The sequence below is a fragment of the Gouania willdenowi genome, chromosome 5, assembly GCF_900634775.1.
Source record: "Gouania willdenowi chromosome 5, fGouWil2.1, whole genome shotgun sequence".
Taxonomy (NCBI): Eukaryota; Metazoa; Chordata; class Actinopteri; order Blenniiformes; family Gobiesocidae; genus Gouania; species Gouania willdenowi.
The window spans coordinates 11,079,627-11,103,819 of NC_041048.1; the positions used below are offsets into that span (position 1 = coordinate 11,079,627).

At 40.1% G+C, this 24,193-nt stretch overlaps 1 protein-coding gene across 2 annotated transcripts in view; it reads right to left on the reverse strand.

Annotated features, from left to right (window-relative positions):
• Positions 1-338: 338 nt before the first annotated feature.
• LOC114463247 (protein CBFA2T2-like) overlaps positions 339-24,193 on the reverse strand; it is a 39,258-nt gene continuing 15,403 nt past the window's right edge. For both annotated transcript variants that reach the window (XM_028446661.1, XM_028446662.1), the window contains exons 2-11: positions 12,588-12,746; positions 12,257-12,498; positions 12,079-12,168; positions 9,613-9,800; positions 9,251-9,504; positions 7,186-7,271; positions 6,792-6,984; positions 2,520-2,594; positions 2,168-2,358; positions 339-966 (exon numbers count right to left, since the gene is read on the reverse strand). In XM_028446661.1, coding sequence (XP_028302462.1) covers positions 640-966; positions 2,168-2,358; positions 2,520-2,594; positions 6,792-6,984; positions 7,186-7,271; positions 9,251-9,504; positions 9,613-9,800; positions 12,079-12,168; positions 12,257-12,498; positions 12,588-12,746 — 1,805 coding nt within the window. In that variant the 3' untranslated portion in view covers positions 339-639. The remainder of the gene's footprint in view (positions 967-2,167; positions 2,359-2,519; positions 2,595-6,791; positions 6,985-7,185; positions 7,272-9,250; positions 9,505-9,612; positions 9,801-12,078; positions 12,169-12,256; positions 12,499-12,587; positions 12,747-24,193) is intronic.

Consider the following 24,193-nt stretch of genomic DNA (forward strand, 5'->3'; position numbering starts at 1 on the left):
TTTTAACACAAACATTAATATACTTAACAATTATTCACCGACAGACACACACATAAAATCCTGACGAAAAAAGTTGCAGAGCAAATATTTATTTTTTTTTTACAAAGGGGGGAGCTGCCGACACATCGAACCAGTTCTTTTCTACGGGATGAAAAGTGAAGCTTGAAGCTGGTACTATTATTATTATTATAATTATTATTACACTGTTTACATTTCCCACCACCTCCTTAGCTAAAATGTATACACATCAGAGTCTGAAGAGTCTTTGTTTCAACGCTTTCCTTTCATAACTTTCTACATGTAGCCAAAGATGAACTGAAATCCATCATTAGTTGTGGTTTTTTTTTTTGTTTCCCTCTCCCCACACACACAGATCCCAGATTTTGGGCTTTTTTGGATGATGAGAAACACGTTTCCATCTGTTAGGGAGATCTGTTCGTCCAACTGATGCATCTGAGACGAGTCCTTCTGTTGCTTGCCAAAGCCAAAGTCCCAGTTGACATATCACTCAAACAGTCTTCCATAATATGTCCTTTTCTTTTATCTGCCAAAGAGTAGGATAAAAAAATAATAATAATAATCTGTTATCCTAACATAACCCACAAATAGTTTCCTAATGCTGCAGAGTTAAATCCTCTCTTAGTGTCCGTTGGTCTCTGGGGCCGAGGCAGGGGTGGACGGTGTGGAAGAACGAGACGGGACTGAAGTCTTCTCTGCACCTGGACTGGAGACCAAAGGGCCACATTCAGTAGCTTTGGCCCCAGGTAGACCGACAGGAGACGCTCCAGCTGTGGCGGATCTGTTTGCAGTGATTGCAGAAACTGGTTTGGGCTGAGCCTGAAGTCCAGGACTACAGATAAGATGATGTCTCTCCCAGTCTTTGTGTTGGCAGAAGGAGCCGCAGTAGCGAGCAGCGTTGCAGCCGCTGCACGTCTCACTAGCTTTACGCCCACAGTTCCAGCAACACTGCAGGGGAAGATAGAGTGGACAGTAAGTATTCTATACGTCCAACATCTACAATATCAGAACATCATCTCAACGTTTAGACCAGTGGTTCCCAACTTTTTTTTTGTCGTGACCCAATTTCTATATTCCAAATTTCTGGCGGCCCCAGACGCTTTTTTTTCTTCTCTAAAATGAGTTTTTTTGATCGTGTTTGCGTTACAAATACAGAGTGGCCAGTATCAGTGCACAAAGTAACAATGAATGCCAGTTCAGATATTTTTATACTGCATTTTATTTTAACTAGATCTATAGTGCAGAAAGTGAAAGTATAGCAATACAGTTGTTTGAGATTGTGTGTGGTGTTTTAATTTGGAGAAAAACAGTTAATTAAGCTCTTTGAACTTTCTGCCTCTTCCTGCACTGTTTCCATTTCTGTGATATTAGATATTGTTTTTTAAATTGTGCAAAATAGATAAATAAAAATTAACAAATAAAAATGTAATGAATTAAAACAATTTAAAAACAATTTTATCCAGTATTTCACCTTATCATTAGTAGACATTTCAGGCGACCCCATTTTTTTCCCCAGGCGACCACACATGGGGTCAACCCCAAGGTTGAAAAACACTGGTTTAGACTAATGACCAATCTAAAAAATAACACAGGTTGTTGTTTTGTATATTTCTGTTGTCGCTTTGTGTATATTTTTGTGTCATTCTGTGTATTTTTGGTGTTTCAAATGTTATATGTTCAAAATATATTATTTTGTGTTTATTTTTTGTGGTATTGGAATCATTATGTGTATTTTTTGCTTCGTTTTGTGTATTTTTTAAATATTTTCTTGTCATTCTGCGTTTTGTATGTTATGAGTCATTTTGTGTTTCAGTCATTTTTTGTATATATATATATATATATATATATATATATATATATATATATATATGTAGTATGTGTTTTTTGGAGACTATTTGTGTCATTCTGTTGTCCTTTTGTGCATTTTTTATTTGTAATTGTGTATGTTTCCAGATGCCCAGATTTCTTTTCTTATGGGAAATATGTGAATAAGTCTCTCAGACAACCAAGTGGTGGATAAACAATTGAAGTGCTTTAGAAATAAGAAGGTTAATGTATATAACACCACATGGTCATTCAGATAAGATGGTGAGTTAAAAGATCAAATGTAAAACATCATTTAAAACATTTCACCAGTTCTCCTTCTCACCTCGCTGGAATCCTCCTGCTCATTAATGACCATAATGGCGTCCTCCTTTGCCTTCCTCTTTGCGTCTGCCAGCGTCTTATCCATCTTGGCCCTCTCAGCAGCGATCATCTCAAAGGCTTTCTGCTCTGCCTCGGCCACGGCTTTCTGGACCTCATCCATGGCCTGACGCTTCACTTCATTCACTGCTTCTTCTGCGAATCAAAGGAGAACGACATTGGAAGGTTTGCTCACTTTGGTTGAATAGAATACACACGCATAAAGTATTTAAACAAAAATCATGTAGCTTTGTAGAGTTATTGAAAGGTTCTACCAGATACTATGTTTTTTTTTTTTTTTTTTATTATTAGCTTACCTGCTTTTCTCCAAATCTCATCAGTTACGAATGCAGAACCAGAACCAGAACGAGGTGCAAAATCTCTTTGGGTCTCTGTAGAACAAAGTGGAAAAAGGACACATTAGCTCACACTAACAATGATATATGTTATGAATAATATCAGCTGAGGTGTAAAAAGTACAAGTACGTCATACATAAAATACTTAAGTACAAGTAAAAAGTAGCTCGGACTAGTAGTCGTTGAAAATAATGAAGTAAAACATGTACAGTAGGTGGCGATATGCACCTATTCAAGTTGGTTACAACACGCCAATAAGCAAGAAAGATGAAGAAGAAAAAGTTTCTCAATTAAATAATACTCAAAGTAAAAGTTACTAGTTACTTTCACCCCCATGTTTATATTTGTGGTAATAAATCTTGCCACGTTTCCCTTGGATACAGTAAACATCTCATGTATAAACTTTAAAAAAAAAAAAACACCAAATCTTACACAATTGGAACTTAATTTATTTTCCACAAAGGCCTTAGTTTAAAATAAAAAAGTTTGTCAAAATGTACAATTCTTTAAAAAAATAGACCAATGAGTTCAATTCAAAATGAATCAATTCTCAGGCTAAATTTATGAACTCTAAAACTTAGAAAATAACCAGCATTTAATGCTGTTTTGGCGCGCTGCACTGCATTTAGATCAGATAGTGGAGCCCAGAGTTCACAGTAAACATGGTGATGCTGCTTTTAGTTGTTATGCTGCAAAGAAGTGGAACAAACTGCCAGCGGAGCTGAAGTCAGCATCCAATGTGAACATTTTTAAATCAAAGTTAAAGGCACTTTTTTTCTCTACTGCATATGATTGAGAGAGAGATTTTTTGTCATGTTGTTGATGTAATGATTTTACTGATGATTTTAATTGATTTTACTGATGATTTTAAATGTTCTTATTGATTTAAATGTTCTTATTGATTTTAAACAATTGAATGTTTTATCATGTAAAGCACATTGAGTTGCCTTGAGTATGAAATGCGCTATATAAATAAATTTGCCTTGCCTTGCCTTGCCTTAATCTGACCAGCTATGATTTGACGCTTTTAATTATTGTCTGGTCATTTAATTTTTTTGTGGTTTCACAATGTCCGTTGATCATTTTAAAAATAATAATAATAGTTTACTCAGTAACAGTTGGTTGTAGAAATGTAACAAATTACTTTACTTCTTTTAAAACGTACTAAAAGAGTAACTAAACCCTCCCTAGTGGCAGGTCAGGAGATGGCAGGGATTTAGTTGCTCTTTAAAGGTGCAGTCCGTAACTCTTATAAAAGTGACTTTTTGTCATATTTGCTAAAGCTGTCACTATGTAAGGACAGCCTTACATGAAACCAGTAGTTTGCGTGAAAAAAAACTGCTGCTCCTGCTGCCTTTGGCAGATTGCCAGAATGCACCGCAACCGAGCAAAAAGAACTAATCAGAGTCAGGATTCTGTTTGATGGACTGTCTGACAGCCTTTGTTCATAGTCCCCGCCCTTTTCCGGGGGCTGGAGCGCCCTATTTTTGGAGGCGACTTTTCTGCTTGAAAGCTAATTACTGCTTCTTGATTTACATGATGTTTGATTTGTAATTGTTAAAACTCTGTAGTGCATGTGTTGTTCATGTGCACGCAGCAGCCTCTGTGTGGGCTGCTGTGAGTGACACTGTGTTGTTGCTGCTGCTGCTGCTAGATTGGTATGTGCACATTGAGAGAGAGAAGCACTGCAATAATATGCACTAGTCAGTGCATGTTACATGACTGTGATGTTGCTGTCGGGTTCACGTTAGCTTGTTAGCTCCTCTGATGGAGGGACTTTGGAGGAAGGGTAAGAGACCAGCGGGGAGGGAGGGATCTGAAAGTTGCAAACTGCACCTAAGTTCAAGTAAAATTAAGTATTTAGAAAAATATTCAAAAATGTACAAGTAAAAGCAACTCAATTACAGTATCACGAGTACTTGTAATCAGTTACTTTCACCTCCGAATATCAGTATATGTTGGTTTAATGGTGTGAGAACTGAATATGATGCAGTGCAGTTGATCAAGCCTACACTTTTTATTCCTGCTCTACATTCTATAGCTCTCGCTCCTTTTCTTCTTCCCATCACTGACTCCAGTTACTACATCCTGTATTTTCTCTCCCACTAAGCCTTCAGTCCACTCCCACTGTAGCAGCTCAAGCCGAGGCGAGCAGCCTGGCTCTCCGGCTGGAGGCCCAGATGGCGCTCTGGCTCTGGCGACTCTGTCAGCTTTGGGTCTCAGAGCCTGCAGGACGGCAGGACGGGCCTTCTGTGGCCGATATGGCCGAGGCCAGTGCTGGCACCAGTCTGTGACTGTGGAGCAGCAGGAGGAGGATAGCAGTGCTGGCACACACAGGGAACACTGCTAGTACACAGCAGACTGGATAGGGATGGAGATTTGGCTTTTACTGCAGGGACGTTCAATAATAAAATCACCTGGATGAAACAGATGCATCTTCCCTCCGTGTTTATCATGAGACGTGAGCAGACACACGGCTCCAGACAAGTGGGCGTGGCTTAGGACTGTTTATCTAACCTTCGACTCAGAGCCAACTTCCAATGATTACATGTCTGAGAAACTCATCTGTTTTCAATTCTAGCTTGATTATGACTCTTGCAAATAAAATCCTTTATTTGTTCTCTACAAATAAGCATGAATGATCCTCCTCTTTGATAAGCAAAAGAACATTACTTGGATGATGTATATGTATATTGATAAATAACTGTAAATGTATATTGATATATTGTAAATGTATATATATTTAAATGTAAGGCAAGGCAAAACTATTTGTATAACGCATTTCATACACAAGGCAACTCAATGTGCTTTACATGATCAAAAAGTGCAACAGAAAATATTCAACAGCTGAAAATCAATAAGAACATTAAAATCGGCAGCAAAAAAACATTTAAAGACCGTGTAAAGCAAATTCACTATTTTCTTCTGGACACATTAAATAGGTCATGAATTAATTCCTTAACACATGTACAAAGCCATTCAATCATTTATAATGTAATTGTGGAGCCAGGCTTCAAAAACTGTATTTCCAATTTCTGTGTTCCGGATTTAATGGGCGGGTCAGAAATCCTAGCCGCGTCACGTAACAGAGCCATCATTAGCATAAACCTAATCCTGCTGCTGAAGCACACCAAACTTCCACGGCCTCTAGCGGACATAATTCGGCCCCTAGCCGAAAACAACGCCGGTGCCACATTTTCTATAAAATGAGCACGTTTAAACACCACGATTTTGTTGTTTGCCTCTAGTGGGCGCAGTTTTGACTCTACCCAGGAGGGATGCACATATCAGGACTCGGGCGAAGCAGACCTTTCTGCTGACATCTTGTTTGGCCCGATCCGAGCACTTTTGGATGCACAATTGACACTGGAGCAGCTTTCACACTGCTCTCTCCTATAGATATATAGTAAGGAGGCGGCGCCCTTCCCACGTGTGGGCGTCATTCCAGCGCCTCTAACTGACACTCCCCCAGCGTCTCAGAGCAGAGAGAAGTGCTTGTTTTTCCATGATTTTGAGACCTAATTTTATATACTTAGCAATTTTTTTCATCTTTCAAATTTGGCTCAGTGATCAATGACACGTTTCTGTGATGTAACAAAGTCATAACACAAATTTATTTCTGCTTTACACGGACTTTAAAATCATTTGATGTGAACTCAAGGCTCCACTATCTGATCTGTGTCTATAGATCTGAGAGACCAGCTGGGTTCATATCTGACTAACATCTCACTGATGTATTCTGGACCTAAACCCATTCACAGATTTATACACCAGCAACAGAACTTTAAAGTCTATTCTGAGGCTGACTGGGAGCAAGTGTAAAGATTTAAAACTAGAGTAATGTGTTCTGACCTTTTTGTTGTGGTTAAGACCCGAGTTGCAGCGTTGTGAACCAACTGTAGCTGTTTGGTACAATGTATATGGCTAAATAATCAATCATCTGATGTTAAAAGCCACATGTTGGAGGAATTGTTAATTGGAACTACTATAGGTCCGACTGTATGAATGTTGTTTTTGGTTTGTTTTGTAAATAGTTTTAGTTGTTGTTTGCTTTGTTTCTGTGATGTGTTACATGTAATTGTATACTGCACTAATGAGACAACTGTATTGGGTGTGGACTCCAGCAAGAGGAGCAATGGCTCGAGCTCCAAATAAAAAAGATACAAAGATGATGAAACCTATCACTTTAATAGATATGTTTTCTGTCTGTTTGAACATCTGTAGTGACTCACCTGACTCTGCTGAGTGAGGACTGTGTGCTTTGGAAAAAGGAGCAGACCCCGAGCCTCCTTTACGAGGGTCTTCTTGTTCGCTGGATCGTCTCCTCCAGTAGTTCAGCTCCTCGCGGTCCGACTCCTGGCATCGTCTGAGCACGCTCACAGACCGCCGCGTTTTCTCCACCATGTCGACAATACAGTTCAACACCTGGAAACAACAGGAAAAGAAGCTTTTTCAGTGAATATATCAAACTGGAGACTTTTTTGAAAAATGCAAACGTACATATTTTCTACTCATACTGTGGTACTGATGTACCTTCACCTCTGTCAAAGAATGCAGTGAAACAACAACAAATGTTGTGTATCACACAAATCAGCAGCTGAAGAGTCTGTCTTTGGGCTAACTTACATGATCCAAATGCCTCCATTCGTCAGCCCACTCTCTGTCTGTCAGTCTGTGATCCACTGGCTCCTCTCGGTACCCTCCGTTAGTGCCTGAATCAAATACAAGACAGTTAGATTTAGATTTTACTTAATGTAAAGATGAAAAAAAGAATAAGAAAAAAAGGGGAAAAAATGAATTTTTTAATGGAAAAAAGAGAAAAAATGAGGGGGAAAAAGAGAATTTTTTAAAAAAAATAAATCAAAGAAGAAAAAAAAATAAATAAAAAATGGGAAAAAAAGAAATAAAGATGAAGTTGTGTTTTTAAGTCTATATGGTAAGTTTGAGAGGGAACCTCCCAGCACTACGTTGTTTACATTTCCCTCACATGCTAGCAGATAAGCTATCCAAACGTTAGGCCTATTCATGGCTACATTAAGAATTAGGAGTGACGGGGAGACACTGAGCTAAAGCGTGAACGATAAACACACGATACAGAGGAGATGGAGGGGTAGAGAGAACAAAGGTGAAGAGAGGAAAAGAAAAAGAAAAAAACAAAGACGCAAAACAGATGCTCAGAGCACCCAGAGACGGCGCACATCTGGAAGTCAGCTGTCAAACCCCCCTACCACACACACACGCACGCACGCGCGCGCACACACACACACACACACACACACACACACACACACACACACACACACACACACACACACACACACACACACACACACACACACACACACACACACACACACACACACACACACACACACACACACACACACACACACACACACACACACACACACACACACACACACACACACACACACACACACACACACACACACACACACACACCTCCCCTACTGGAGCTCACAGCATTCCAGTAGGGAGACACTCAGGCTGAGTGGAGTGGCTCCACTTTTAAACATAACCAGCCGCTCTGACACTCACTGTGAACCATACACACGCATACACACACACACACGGTTCTGATCAATCATTACACGTTATCTTTGGCATTATTGAACATCTTTAGCAATAAAAACAAGATACAATTAGAAGCAATGCAACAACGTCTTGCTATTTGTCGCTATGCTAACACACAGCATTAGGATGTTCATACACAGACACGCACTCTGTAAACATCCCACAATGAACCAAACCACTATCTCATTAAACAGGCTAAGGAGTAGCCAACAAGAGGCCACTTGCACACTGAATAGAATGCTAATAATCTCTCACACACACACACACACACGTTGCTTTTCACCAGCATCATCTCAACTTCTGCTTCTCATTAGCTTTCAAACAGTTCAAAGCCATGAGTGTGTGTGTGTGTGTGTGTAACTGGTGTGTTTATGTGTGTGTGGGAGCCTGTAAGTTAAGTGGCGGCAGGCGGGCGGGAGGCTGTCAGACAAGGGACCGAGGCCTCGTAAACACAGCACCTCTTACCATGAACATATCAAGGTGCTGTGCATGCATGTACGTGTGTGTGTGTCTATGTTTTAATGTCCACAAGCTACTGCTGCTTCCACCCAGTGCTGACAAGCCCCGATTGGCGGCTGGATATGCACCAGAGTAGATCCAGGCCTCCCCCAGCGAGGGACAGTGTGGCTCTGTTTATACACACACATGTGTATTCCAAGGAAATACTGAGCTTAGCTATACAAACACACAGACCACCCATTACTGCTTTAATAACATGATGTGTGCATGCATCCGTTTGTATGGATCCGTTTCAGGTTAGAGAGTTACTTCACATTTTATCATTTAAACACTTTGCACCACAGAGACAAGATCAACATTTAGACCAGAGGTAGGCAAGTTTTATCACAGCGGGGCCACAAAAATGTGATTGTCTGATTCGAAAAATATTGATTTCAGCACCTACTGTATGAATCGATTTTGGAAAACTTCAATGAAATCGATTCAAGATCATTAAATCGAGTTTTTTACTCAATTCTATGCAGAAGTAGGGGGCACATGGCTTCAGGTTTAATGTCTAAAGGGGTACGGGACTGTGAAAAGCTCGGGAACCACTTCTCTAACAGAAGCTTTCCAGTCATACATTTGTGTTACATACCAGGTACTCTGGGTCGATCTTTGAGGTCGCGGATCTCCAGCACGCGTTGGCTATGCTCGCGGTGAAGGATGTGTGGTGCTGCGATGTCGTCCAGAGCGTAGTGTTGCAAGGGTGGGGGCGTGGGGTGCAGCTGGGCAGTGAGGGGCAGCGGGTGGGCGGGGCTGTGCCGCGGGGCGGGACTTATGGTGCAAATACGCTTCGATGCAGGCTCCATGGCTGGCGGTGGGCGCTCGTGTACACCGTTCTCTTTGGCCCTAAGGAAGACGTAGCAGACAGTTATCTCTCTAATGATGTTGATTTTCACCCAGTTAAACAGGAAGCACATGCGTGCGCGCACACACACACATACGCTTCTAACTAACCTGCTGGGACTGTGTCTCTTGGTTCCTGCTTCAGGAGGATCCATCAGCAGCTCCGAGGAGTCTGGGGAGGACGCCAGGGTGGAGGTGCTCAACAGGAGGTGTTCGTGCTGCGACAGGTACTGGGCTGGGGTCTGTTTGGCTGCACGTGCACAGTGGAGCAGCTCTCTTTGTAAGAGTGGTAAGTTGGCCTGGCAAAAGACAAAACATTACATGTGAGTTTCGAAACCAATTCACAGAAAAGCACTAGTCAGAAGAAATATTCACTTGTGCTGATTTACAGAAACTTCAGTTCTTAGAATATGTTGAATATTTGCTATGATTTAGACTAGACATGGGCAACTGGCAGCCCTTGCTCTAATTTTGAGTGGCCCCTAAAGTAAATGCACAAAATGAGTAAAAAACATACAAAATTACAGAAATATACACGAGACAACATAAATACACATAATGACTCCAAAAACACACAACGGCAACAACAACAACAACAAAAACATACACCAAATGAGAGAAAATATATAAAATTCCAAAACAACAACAAAAACACAAAACAAATACACAAAAAATGTCTCTAAAATCACAAAATGACAACAAAAATACACAAATTGATTCATGAACACACAAAACAACAAAAAAACAAAGGAAATGAGAGGACAATGCACTAAGTGACTTAAAAAACACATAAAAACACACAACAGAAAGCGTAAAATAAGAACAAAAATGACCCAAAACAACCACAAAAAAAACTAAACAAATCAAAACCATAAATTACACCAAAAACACATAAAATGACAACACAAACGTGTTGTTCTTTCCTGTATTAATGCTCAGATTGGTCATTATTCTAAATGCTGACATGAATGTTGATAATGTGGCCCTCGGATCAGAAAATCACTTTTGTTGCCCCACTGTAATAAAAGTTGCCCACCTCTGCTATACATTATTGTTTAGAGAGATGGGGCAGACAGAAAGTGAATCAGTATGCCCTGGAAGACCAAAGAGAGAAATCTGGAGAGTCCAGAAGTGTCTGAGACAAGCTAAGAGACAGTGCAGAAGGTTTTGAAGGGGGGTAATGACTCCTGGAGGTCTGGCTCTGGAATCAATGTGGGTGTTGCTCTGTGGCTGCCTCAAATAAAATGACTGGGTTTATAACCTGGTGCTGCTGTTTTTACCAACTACAACCCACAAGACATGAGTAAGTGCCACCACAAATGCAGAATACCAAATGGGTTTTAAAAAAAGAACAGAAACAAAATAAGTTGTCCTTAGTTCTTGTTTTGTTGCTAAATCTGTGTTCGTCTCCAACAAACTTTTCCATCTCGTCTTAACCGACACCAGGCTTCAATGTGTTTGCAATTACAACACTCCTTCTATGCCTCTTTTGAGTTCTTTACCCAACTAACCGTGCAAGTTCCTAGTTTTTACACCTTTTAACATCCATCCAGCCAAATCTGAAAAACCTCTACTCGTTTCCAATTGACGTTTTCTTCAATTGTCTTTGTTAGCTGAAGCAAACACGTTTTTTCCCCAAAGATGCTGAAGTTCCAGCTTTAACAGTCTGTTTGCCTATGCTCCTCTGCATCCGTTCGTTCCCTGGGGCCCCAGTTAGCGGACACATGTGCTGTGTATGTGTGTGTGTGTGTCAGTGGAGCACAGAGCTTTCAGGGGTTCAGTGGGGCGGATGCAAGATCGGAGGCACCCTGGCAGCTGAATGCTCTTTTAACAGGACAGCAGCTCCATATGGTCCACCGTATACCATAAAAACAAGAGGAGGCAGCACTTTATAGGCATGTTTCACACTTCCGACTTCTAACTTTCCCTTTGTTCCTCTTCATTTTCCACTTCCTCGCAGATGTAGTCTCATCAGTCCCTCTCCGTCTTGACTCTCAACAAGAGTAGCATTTAAATTGTGGGCACCCCACACAATTTCGCAAAAAGTAGAAAGGGCAGGGGACAGGAGTTTGAGTCTCAACTCTGGTAGACAGACTAGAGGGTCAGAAAGCAGTGTCAGAGCCAAGAGTGGAAAAAGAGATTTCAGCTTCTTTGACAAGTACCGTACTGCGCTACAACCAACTGAAGATTTATGAGCAACTTTACTGTGGAAAGCTCCTTCAAAAGTAAACTCCTTCAGACCCCCCTGCTTACAAAGGAGCTCAGGAGACTGTTGAATATACACTCATCTTATGATTGTCAACTAGAAGTTACTTTACACTTTTTCCACACCATTTATTGAGTTACATCACTCACTTAAGTTTATGTGAAATGCGCAAAGTACGCAATTTAGTGATACTTGTATTCCCTCAAATCTAAAGCTGCAATTACTCAGATTCCTAGGTGACTTTTAGGTAACCTATTTGGCAATCCCTTTTACTTTGAAGTTTTATTACTGACCAATGAATAACTGGTCTTACATATTATGTAAGACTGCTCAGTATTACACACTGCAATAATATCAAGTAGGACATTTACCTTGAGAAAAGGAATAACAAAAGGCCGTAATGGAAAGTTGGTCGCCTCATGAAGCCGCGAGTGAAACTCCTCAATCGTAACTGTGGAATTCTGCAAAGAGAAAATGATGCTTAAAAAAACTGCGTCTGCAAGATTTGATCCTTTTCCTCATCTAACACGTGGCGAACCAAGAACTTACCACGAGGGCGAGTACGAGGCTTCGAACGCTGTCTCCCATCTCAGGAGAAATGTCGTTGCCAAACTGTTGCAGCGTGGTCAGGAAACGCTTCAGCTTGCTCAGCTGGCGAGCCCCACAGGTGGCCGGCAGCTGCTGGTTCGCCAAGGATGATGACGAGGATGACGAAGGTCCGTTGCTGTAGCGCTGCGGTGGAGACGGGACTGCGTTCAGGGTTGGCGGGGAATGATGATTCCCATTGGTCACTGGAGAGAAGAGGTGTCAAATCATGAGGATTTTATGAGAAATGTGAAGTCTTTAAGATCAATGCATAGAGAACTATTAAAATACTTACGTGTGGTGGAGGAAAATGAGGCCGGACGAGGGCCACTGGGGTTGATGGAGGGCAGGGGTGGCATCATGGAACTGGCGCTGCTGCTGGGGGCTGATCTGGAATGAGTCTTAGCATCCACAGGAGAACCGGGCATGGCAGGGCTCTTCTTCTCTCTACTGTCTGCAGAGGAAGTTGAAAGAGGTCAGTTGTGGGCCAGAAACCAGAGCAATTTCAAAAATGTTGTTGTCCTCTGTGCAAAATCACAGAAGGATAATTCAACCCAGGTTTTTACTGCTCACATCCAACCGCACATGTACTGATAGACAATCTGTATATGGAGTCATTACAGCAGCAGATGTTTTTCTATAGAAATGAAGACTTTTTTTCTCCATTCAAAACAACAAACAGTCTTCGAAGCTTTCATGTGATGAAAATGAGAAACAGAAAGAACACAGAAAGGTTGCTCTAACCTTCCCATTTACCCCGGCACTTAAAACAGTGCGGTGTCTTAATGTCTAATGCTCAAAACTAGCAAAACAAAAAAACAAAGCACCATTCACATTCCACTTACATCACGCAGCACATTCTGCAGAGGGCATCAACTGCCCTGGCCCCCTTCAAAAGGACCAGATGTCTAAAGTTTAGACCCTCACTCTCGCCCATTCAGATCAATAACAGAAGAAATGCTGAAGAAGTCTATTGTGTGGGAGTAGAATGCCTTCTCATTGAGCTCCTCAGCAAATGGGGGGCAGAGAAAAGAAAGGACAGACACAGACAGAAAAGGACGGGGCTATTTCACGCTTTACTAACAAGATCGGCAAAGCTTTTGAATGTTAAACGCAACTTCTCAATATGCTATTGACGATGAATGAGACCACCAGATAAGGGGGTATGGAGAGTGCAACGGGGGGTGTGGTGAAGGCAAAATGTGGGATCAGAAGCCGCCTTTGTCTCCTGGAGATCCATGACGCCCGGGTCCCGTCTCCATTTAGAGTGGATCAGACTCTTCTAACTGCTTCGAGAATTGACGATTAATAGACAAGCGCAGTCTCACAGGTCATGGGTCAACAGAGAGCAGCCTTTTAAATGCAGTTTCATGGTTTTAGGGCTTTACCTTCAATAGCGCTCTTTATATCTTTTTCACAGCTATGAACTCTGCACCGCCTTGAGCCACCGGGTCGTAGTTTATAAAGGCCTGTGTGTGAAGATTTAAGCTGTCGGCGGGAAACCTAAAAGACTGTTGGATGAATACACTTTTTTCCATGGAGTGAAAAAAAAGAAACAAGTAAAAGCTTTCTTAGACAACGACTGAATAACACATTTGAACGTTTTTACTTCAGCATATTCTCAGCCTGTTTTGCAATTAATCTCCTTCCTTTTCCACCTGTTCACAATACGGAGAAGGGAGGAGGGATCCGTTGAGACATTTTGGGCATTTGATACCCACCGGATTGCATGGTCTACTACTGCACCACAGGAAGGAGCCTTCAAAGCCTACACGCACGCACGCGCACGCACACACACGTACACGCAAACACACTTAAACTCCAAATACTTCACCCGTAGCCAGGAAATTACACTGACATCTCAATAATGAGATTCACAGGACATATGGCCTTTGTGTCATTACTGTTTCCATGTAAACAACTTTCTGAATGGATTCACATGAACTGCGATTTGGACAATTTGTGTGAAAATGCATTCACAAGGTTTTTTGCTGTTTTGTCTACACACTATCACAGTTCTCTGCTGGCAGTAAGACTGGGACTAAGTGGTTTCTTGTCCAATTGACAGCCAATTGACAATTTACCACTGCAATGGTAAATTGCATAAACACGCAAGACGGTGACAAATTTCCATGTTCGCCTCAATCTCCGACCCGATTCTGAATGAATCTGTGAAATTAGGTTGCAGCTGTGTTCATTGTCATCTTAAGATGTTCTGTTGTTCCATGTGCCAGAGGTAATGGCCTCAACAAGAGACCTCAGCTGCATGTGCCATGTATTGTTGCCAACCCACAGAGAATTGCCATTTATCAATTACACACTGCTCATAGCTGGATGGCTTAATCTGACTCACCAAACACCTGAGTTCATGGTAGAAGGACTGCGACTGCCAGGGGGTGGCAGCTGTCCTAGCAGCAATGAAAAGTAACGTACATGGTCTAAGTGCTTTAATGTTAGCTAGGGTGAATACGGTCGTGGAGGATGTGTTTGTCTAGTTCTCGATGCCACCTGTCGCCCTTGGACTGAAGAAACAAAGGGAAAGGTACACAAGTATCCCACATCAACAAGATTAAACTGGAATACACTAATGCAAACATAGTAGTATTGCCCTACTTCTCAATAAATTATGATCCGCTTTCACAAAAAGACAAAAGAAATGTTTCATTGACTTTACATATTCACTTACTTTACCATTTGTTATCACAGTGTCAGAGAGGACACCATAAGTCAGTGTGTGTTCATGCCTTGCTTGTTGCCAACCAGGTGCTCCTTGTTTGTTTAGCTTCAGGTGACACTCATCTGCATCACACAATCCATTCAGTATTAATTACCCCAACCTCTGCAGGTGAGCTTTCAGAATGAGGTTTCAAAAAATCAGAAAAAGCATTTGATAGAGCAGCAAAAATATGGCTGCTAATGATGAGTTTTTCTTCTTGAATCAAATTCTTACAGTAAAATGAAAACTTTGCAACTCACACCTCATTTAATAGAATTAAAATGGACATTCTACGATAAAAAAAATTCAACTAAATCACAAATTAACGAATGGGATTCAACAGTGTTCAGTGTTGTAGGTTATTATTATTGCGTTAACTGCTAACTCTAAAGGTCCAAACTCTAAATCAACAGTTTGCAGCTGTCGGGCAGACATGTGTGTGCACTCGTGCTATCTCTGCCTTGTCACTGTAGATGAGGTGAGAGAAGATCTAACGCAGACACGACATATTTATCACTGAGCTAAAAGATAATTCAAAGCATGAGCAATACTCCCACACTCTCTTAACCAATGCTGCAAAAAGACAAGTCAACCCAACAACGGCGATTCTTAAACTTGCCTGCTTGCTTATTTTAATTTAGTAAAACCAAGATAATTAAAATGTGAGCTTTATTTTGAAGGAATTATTGTGCTCTGAAGAGTTTGGACTACATTTATTAACAATAGCAATAATAAGTCACTTGGCATTGAACTCTTGTCTGCATAAAAGTTTAGAAATGCGTTATTTTTTTACAGTTTTCTTTGTTGTTTAGCTATATCTGTGCTTTAAATGTTAACTAATGTTGACCTAAAGGTGTTTTCACACTTTCTAAATGAAGGGAGGGAAAAAAACTGTTGAGAAAAAAACAGCTACGGTATATTAAAAAATTTACAAAACTTTGCAAAAACAAAATCCTGAATTGTGGTTTCTCAATACCAAAAGACTGTGACTTTCTAATTTGTAACTGAAAATATTTAAGTTTGTTAAAATTGTACCTGTACAGTTTTGTATATTAACGTGTTAATATGCTCATGCGGTAATATTTACTGTGACTTCAGACTGGTGCTGTATGTATTTATTTCTTTGACCTAAAAGAAGATGAAGTTAAAGTTTAGCCATGACAACTAACTCTTTAAAAGGTGATTTAATGTTGGTACACTGATTAAATCCATTGTGGTTTTATTCCTCTGGACAGAGTTTAGCAGTTTAAAGCAACATTGCTTTTACAAAGACAAAAACAGGTTCAGATAATGCCAAGTTGAAAGGAAAAAAAACCCAGAGCTGCTATTATTCTTTTGTTTGTGACTGTTTTCAATTAATGTAACAAAGAAAAACAAGCAGCAGACACTCCTCTTAAATTTTACGTTTCGTAAGAGCTTCTAATACCTCGTAACTCGGCCCCCCTCGCCTACACTTTGATAAAAGCCAGTGGTCCAAACTAAAGCCTGAGTATAAAACACTGATATCCTCAGTATACGATATAATAAAAGATGGACAAATCTGAAACATGAACCAGGTTCTCTTCAGTCCTCCTGCACCATACGGATTTAATCAGCCAAGAGTTAGCCAGCTGGGACCTCCACAACAGTCACCTGTGAGGCACAGGAGGGAGGATGGATGGGTGGGGGCGGGGGGAGAGGACTGCTGAAGCCTCCTCTAACTATTGCAGCTCAGCTTACACACACACACACACGCGCACACACACACACACACACACACACACACACACACACACACACACACACACACACACACACACACACACACACACACACACACACACACACACACACACACACACACACACACACACACACACACACCCAGAGGGAGGGGGTGGGGGGTAGAGCACAGAGGGGAGGGGTGGGGAGGCACGAGGCAGCTGAAAGCGAGTGAGTGGACTTAAATGCTGAAGAGACAAAGGCTGCACCTGGTCCCCGTCCGTCCACGCACACAGTCACAATACAGCGCACATCTGTTCCTCTTTCCTGCGATCCCTCCTGAACTCTAACCAAAACACACAAACACACACTTTGAAAGCAGACAAGTCAACAGTGCACGGTTTATCAGTGTTGTAACCTCGCAGCTGAAGTACTGCTTCGATTACTTGAGCGTTTATGATTTGTGTGATAATCGATTTCTGACGTTGTGTTGAAATGTCAAAATAAGGTGAGAACAGTTCTCATGTGTGGTCTTCTGTGTTACAGCCAACAATAAAATGTTTGTTGTGTGTTTCTCCCGATAGACGTGATTGGCGCGATACGTCATGTTCGCCCCCTGGCCAATCCGAGCCTTCCCAACCTCCAGACCTAAAGCGGAATTACTAAAGCCAAATAAACCGGCTTTCCATGTAAACCTCAGTTCAGGAATTACAATTTCCATGTAAACACGAAGCAGAACACTTCAATTCCGAATGATTTAATTCAGAATAACTAATTTTGAATTAAAAAACATCAGGTAACCGTGGCCAATGTAAGCCTTGTATAATGCTAAATTTGACCAAATCTTTCTTTTACGCCGTTGCTTTGAATGGTCTGAAAAATATTGGAATTATCAGAAATATCAGAAGAAAATTCGGAAAAATACTAACAGCCCCAAACTAGGACTTTCAGTAAATAAAATAAAAGTGTTGAGTATTTTCTAAATTATATTTTCATTTACTAACACACTGTAAGCCTTGCATATTGCTAAATTTCACCAAATTCTTCAGGATTTGATAGTTGTCCTGATTATTTCGTTAGCCCCTGGTAAATGGCGATCAAAGTCAAGCTGTTCTCGTGGAGTTCATGGCATTCTCCAATTTATTTTTATGACTTCATCATTCTAATAAAGAAGGAAATGATGGTAACCTCTACATCATAATGGTTGTTTTCATGACTGTAGAAAAGAAAGAAAAAATCTGATCACAATGCAATTTCTTCTTATACCACATTCACAGATCATATAAGAGCTTTATGCAAAAATGCAGGAAAATAAATTACTGTGCAAAATTTAATGCATCGGGGGAAAAAAGGCGGGGCATTAGATGGAGAAAGACATGGATAGAAAGAACTTTCATTTAGTTTCATGAGAAAGGCGTCTTGGTGTCAGACTCAGGGCCAGGCTGTTTTTCTTGGCTCTCATTACCACCTTCGAGCTCCCTAGGCTACATATTTGGATAAAAACCAATGTCAACATTCACCTTGGAAGGGGAGACTAGTTGAGGTGGCAAGGTTTGACTGTCAAAACTAGGGAGAGAAAGAGTTTCATACCTACTACGCGGAGACTGGAGAAGTAGGGACAACAAAGTTATTATTTTGGACTATGAAGCAAATGTGGTCCTTCAGGTTGTGTCTCTGAATGACAAAAACAAGAACTGAAAATACCTTTTTGCATAACCTCATCGCTTCCTCAGTGAGATAACTACAAAAACACGACCGTAATCTAGCATGCCACATATTGGAAAATGCAAGCGCAGGTCTGGACATGCACTTAGTAATTGAGAGGAGTAAAGGATAAACATACGTGCAAGAAAAAAATGTCCCATAAGAATGGTAAGTAAAAAAAAGCAACATATAATGAAATAAACATATCCTATTCTGTAGTCTGTAAATAACATTAACACATTTTATTAAAACGCACCTTTTTCCGACACTTTACAGAAAGGTAAAACCATAATAATATGACACAATAAAGTAGGTAAAAAAAAAAAGATCTCAATAGACTGCAACACAAACAGGTGGAGCTGAGTTTGATGACTTTACATGTTTACTTCAGAGCAATGTGGCAGTTCTTAACTAGTGCGTTCTTTGAACTTCCCATCACCTCTTAACGACAAGCTCTGACCATAATTAGAGAAGAATGTAACATTCCCAATATCAACCAATAAAAAGTGTACCTCAGTAAATACAGAATATAAAATAAATAACAATAATTTTAATGATAAAATAAAAATTACCAGAAAAATGATTCCGCAACTAAAAAACCCTTTAGAAAACATGAGTTTCTTTATGAATAAAAAACAAATCCTACTCACTATAACACCATCATTGTGTCGATCACCCTCTGTATTGTTTGCTGTCTTTTATTTTTTTATCCTACTTGTATTTTTATCTTGTTCTGTACAGTGTCATTGGGTGACATGAAAGGCACTTTTAAATTGAATCTATCATTAATATAATTATTAACATTAAACTGATGTAATAGTAAGTCAAGGGTTTGAATGAATGTGTGGAATGTATGGCAGGCACTTAGCCTCCGTCACACACAGCTGGGTTACAGCTCCAAATGGACGCACGTCATCATGGCTTGGTCCCGTTTACCAGGTGTTGAGTTTGTCATCAGCTGAGTAGACAGCGAGGACACACACTACCACTACACTACATATCCCTGAAATATCCTATTACACACACACACACACCTGTGAAGTGGCCTGGCCCGGGGCTTTGCATACACACACAGAAAACAACACAGCAGATTAAACCTGTCAGACGTCATCTACCATCACAAAAGACAGACTTTCTCACCAGCTCTCCTTCTCTGTGGTCAACGGATTATCTGCCTATCTGGTTACAACCTTTCTCACCTTGCTGTAACTAATTGATTAGCCACCCCCCCCATCAATCAATATGAGTTAATGTTGCTGTAAATGCAAAGTCACAAGGTGGAAAACCGTTAGCGACACATTTATAGATGTATAACAGACGTAAAGTTAATCTGGTCCTTTCTGCTCATGGGGAAAAGACCTATATAGTTCCCCTTTATGAATCTTAATAATATATACCATGCATCCACTTGGTGTCTCGTATATATAACCAGGAATACATTCTAGACGATGAACTTAAAGCAAGGGAATGCACTGTTTTTTTCAAAATAACAGTATTCTTTCAAACGAAAACCCAAGCTATAGCTAACATTAGGGCCTTGTCTTGCTACATGCCAGGTGTCAGAGGTTTTTACAACGCAACAGGCCTTGGGTTTAGGTCCAAAACAGATGTTACCAGCAGCAAAACTCATGCTGACGCATATATACACAGCAGTCCTTGATCAAAAGTTGAAAAGGATTTAATTAAAACACTATTTGGAAAACACTAAATTACCAGTAGAGTGAAATTCCCAAGCAGTAGAAGATGAGACACATTTGCATCTGTGTCCTACTCTGGTGATGCATTGAGTAAAAGCAGCGTAAAAGAAAACACATGCTGAGAGAAGCAGATAAAGTCAAACAAAAAGGCCAGCTGTGCTTCCGACAATCTGGGGAAACAGAGCTATAGGAAGATGTGGAGGAATGAGTGCACGTTGGTGAGTGTGTTGGCTGTTATCGCAGCACACATAATGTTTGGAAATACAGAGGATTATGGATTATTTAAGGGAAAGAAAAAGGACAATATCTCCTTTTAACCAAGCACAGTTCATTTTCTGTATTTCCTGAAATGAAGGTTTCTAGCAAGTATGATCCAATTTTTCTCCACATCTTTTTTAATTAAGACAAAAAAGAAGCCAATTACGGTTCTTTTTTACATTTTAATAGAATATGAGTCGGACAGTTTCTGACTATATACACCCACACAGTAACAACACAGCAGATGTCCTTTTTTTAAGTTTCTTAAATTATATCACTTCCTGCCTGCTTTGGGGGGAAAATCTTTTTTCTATGAAAAGTTAGAATACACCACATCTGTTTTGTTTTGTGGCCCCTTTTGAAAAAGTTAGTGCTAAGCTACATTTGCACAGTACATTTCTGCAACTTTGTATTAGCATTGACTGCTGTGGAATATAAATACAGTTTGCTCAAACTATAGCACAATTAAATCAAGATTAACATTTGTGGGAGGTGTTGGCTAACTTTGGCTCCTACTAATATCAGTCCCTCCAGGATTTCACGGCCAATTTTTGTGATTGTTGTGGCCTAAAATGCCTGATTTTGTGGCAGCTTTGTCATAAAACTGCGGCAAAAGTTGTGACATTTTGAGGCTTTATTATTTTTTATAACATTGCCTAAACTGGTCAATTTGCCTAAAAACGGATTGCCTTTGAATTATTTCACTATTTCAAGATATAGATTATTTCCATCACATGATATTGGCCACTGCTACCATTTTAGACGGTACCTGCAATAAAGCTCTATCAATATCATAAAGATATTTTAAAATAGTAGAGGTTTAATCAGGTTATTTTCTTTAAAAGTCCTTCTTGAGCAGCAGGAGATCATTAAACACTTGCGTTCGTGGAACACGTTTCCAGCTATTTTACTCAAAAGAGTCAGTATGGCTGTTGCGATACAGTCTGTAACCAGACTAGATGATGATTCCGGTTGTACCAGGGAACTCCCAGCGGCTGATGGTGGCTGCCGGCTTCGAAAGTTGATAGTGGCTTACACAAGGCAGATGGCCAATTTGTGCCGCCGAATAGACCAGAATCACATTTTGTTGGGTCACGGAATGCATCACAACACCTGATATACTGTGGGCTTAGGTTGGTTACGTAAATTTGCAGTGATTGGACAGAATTGCGAAGGATTGGCTGAATTTGCATTAATAGTTGCGATTGCAACAGTGCAAATTCCTGGAGGGTCTTTAATATCATGTTGCAACTTGAAAAGAGTTGATGACATGCTTGAGTTGGCCCATGGAGTGGGTCTTTCTGGCCCACAAAGGGTCAATCGACCCATGTACGAGACCTCTAGCTTATGCACTTAGCACAAGTAGAGCAGCCACCATGTCAACAGGCTTGTGACAGAGGAGATCAAGAACTGTGGATGGTGCTCATTCAATAACGCAGACACTCCACTCAGTCAGAACATCTTTCCCCATTACGATCCAATCATTTTATTGAAGTGAATTAGTGGTTTTTGTATAATTAATGACCAAGGCCCTTTCAAGTCCACAACCACAAACATTGAAAATGCACAACAAGCTCTTGGTTAACCCCTGGGGCCACATATCACAGCTCCCACACTACTATAACTAATAGAGCACTTCCTGCTGTAGCACACCCTTAAAGCAGGCAGCTGCTCTACACTTTGTATATCTACATCCCCCCAAAAAAGGATGAATGTAATGTTTAAGATAATTGCATAGTGAACAAGGGTCATGGTGGTCATTTTTTTCTTTTTGCTTTAAAATCAAAACTCTTTCAGCAGAGAAACTGACAGCTGTGTTTGAGGTCAGAAAAAGAAAGCTGTATAACACTGAGTCAAGCAACCTTGTAGTTTAGCAGACACAATGGCTGCGATATATCGTAATATCTGAAAAATACTAACAGCCCCAAACCAGGGCGGTTAGTTAACATAACACAAGTGTCTAGTATATTCTAAATTATATTTCATTATAGTTTTTCCATTTACTGTCACACTGTAAGCCTTATGTATTGCTAAATTTCACCAAATCCTTCTTTACGCCATTGCTTTAAATGGTCTGAAATATAGTGGAATTATCGGAAATATCCAAAAACATTTTGTAAAAATACTAACAACCCCAAACCAGGGCTGTCAGTAAATAAAATACAAGTGTCAAGTATTTTCTAAATTATATTTTATTATAGTTTTTCATTTACTAACACACTGTAAGCCTTGTATACTGCTAAGTTTTACCAAATCCTTCTGTAACGTGAAACTCATAGCTGTGTTTGAGGTCAGAAAAAGAAAGGCTGTATAACACTTTGAGTCAAGCAACCTTGTAGTTTAGCAGACACAATGGCTGCGAAACATCTGGTACACACACGGAAATACACTCACCGCTTTAAACTCATCCTTGCTGCGTAAAGCAGAGGAAACGTCCAAGCCATGGGGGATGAAAATGCAACTGATTGTAAGGCCTGAATAAACATGTAGTATAGATAGTATAGATAGATAGGCATTTCCAATCAGCTAAAACGGCTCTCCTGCACAAACACAGACTCATTAGCACACAGATACAAGCCAGTGAAGGTTGTTATCAGTCAGACAGAATCCAGGAGGGCAGACAGAGATTTCTGATTTGAGACTGTGCAGCTGACCCTAGTTCTCTCTCCTATCTCCCTGATGGACAGGATTGGCCTGGTGTGACACTGGCCAGGTCTCTGTGATTGCTCCTTCTGTTTCTCCCTCAACATTCTTCTCCTTTCACTGACCTCTATTGTATCGAGTGCTATATAGACTGGCAAACAAGAAGAAAGAGGTAGAGTGATGATACAACAAATTGACACGTTGGGAATCACATCCTCGCTGATGTGTAGTGTGTAGTATGTAGGCACAGCATGAAAAGGCAAACGCAGCAGTTTCCCTCCTCATCCCATATGTCTGGGTTTCTGCACAACAGATGCATGAGCCTCCTTTACCTAGTTTCTTCTGCTCTGCTTGTCAAGTGGAAAAACTGATTACTGTTTTAGGAAATGACAGCTGAGAGGGATCATCGTTAGTCAAAATTAAAGCAATCATAACTCTTGGTTAATTTTTTCCACTAGGAACTAAAAAGATGGAAATCATTGGTAATAACTCTCACAAGTGGGTTCTTAATCTGCAAGGTAACATTTGATTAATAATGGTAGAAAATAAAGCTGGATCAAAAAAAAAAAAAAATACTATACTAATCGTATTTAAGTGAAATTGATTTATAAAATCCTAAAATGTATTGTTTACCACAGGGATTCTCAACTGGTCTCACATTTCTCACTTTATTTATTTATTTTTTTTAAAGAATTCAATCAACCAAATTTAGTTTTTTTTTTTTTTTAAATAGCTGTTCTAAATCTTTTTAAAAACATAAATCAATATATTTTCCTATGCAACATGACTGTCAAAAGAAAGGTTTCTTTCAAAATAAAAGACAGTGTCCAACATGAAAGACATTAGGTATTTATTTATTTATCACCAGCTGTCCGCGACCCACCCAGTACAGGTCCGCGACTCACTTTTGGTTCCCGACCCACCAGTTGAGAATGGCTGATTTAATAATTCTTGTCGATTGCAAAAAAATGTAAACATCAATATTTTTAAAGCGGCACCAACTTAGAGTTGCTTTTTACTATTTACAGGATTATTTCTCAGAGAATCTCTTTCATATTTAAGTAAAAACGGTACTTTGATTGAAATATCCTTGAATCCAATTGAATTGGAAATTTTAATCGATACCCAACCCAAGAAATTTCCAATATAATTAACTAAAGAAGTAAAAGGCTCCTACAGACT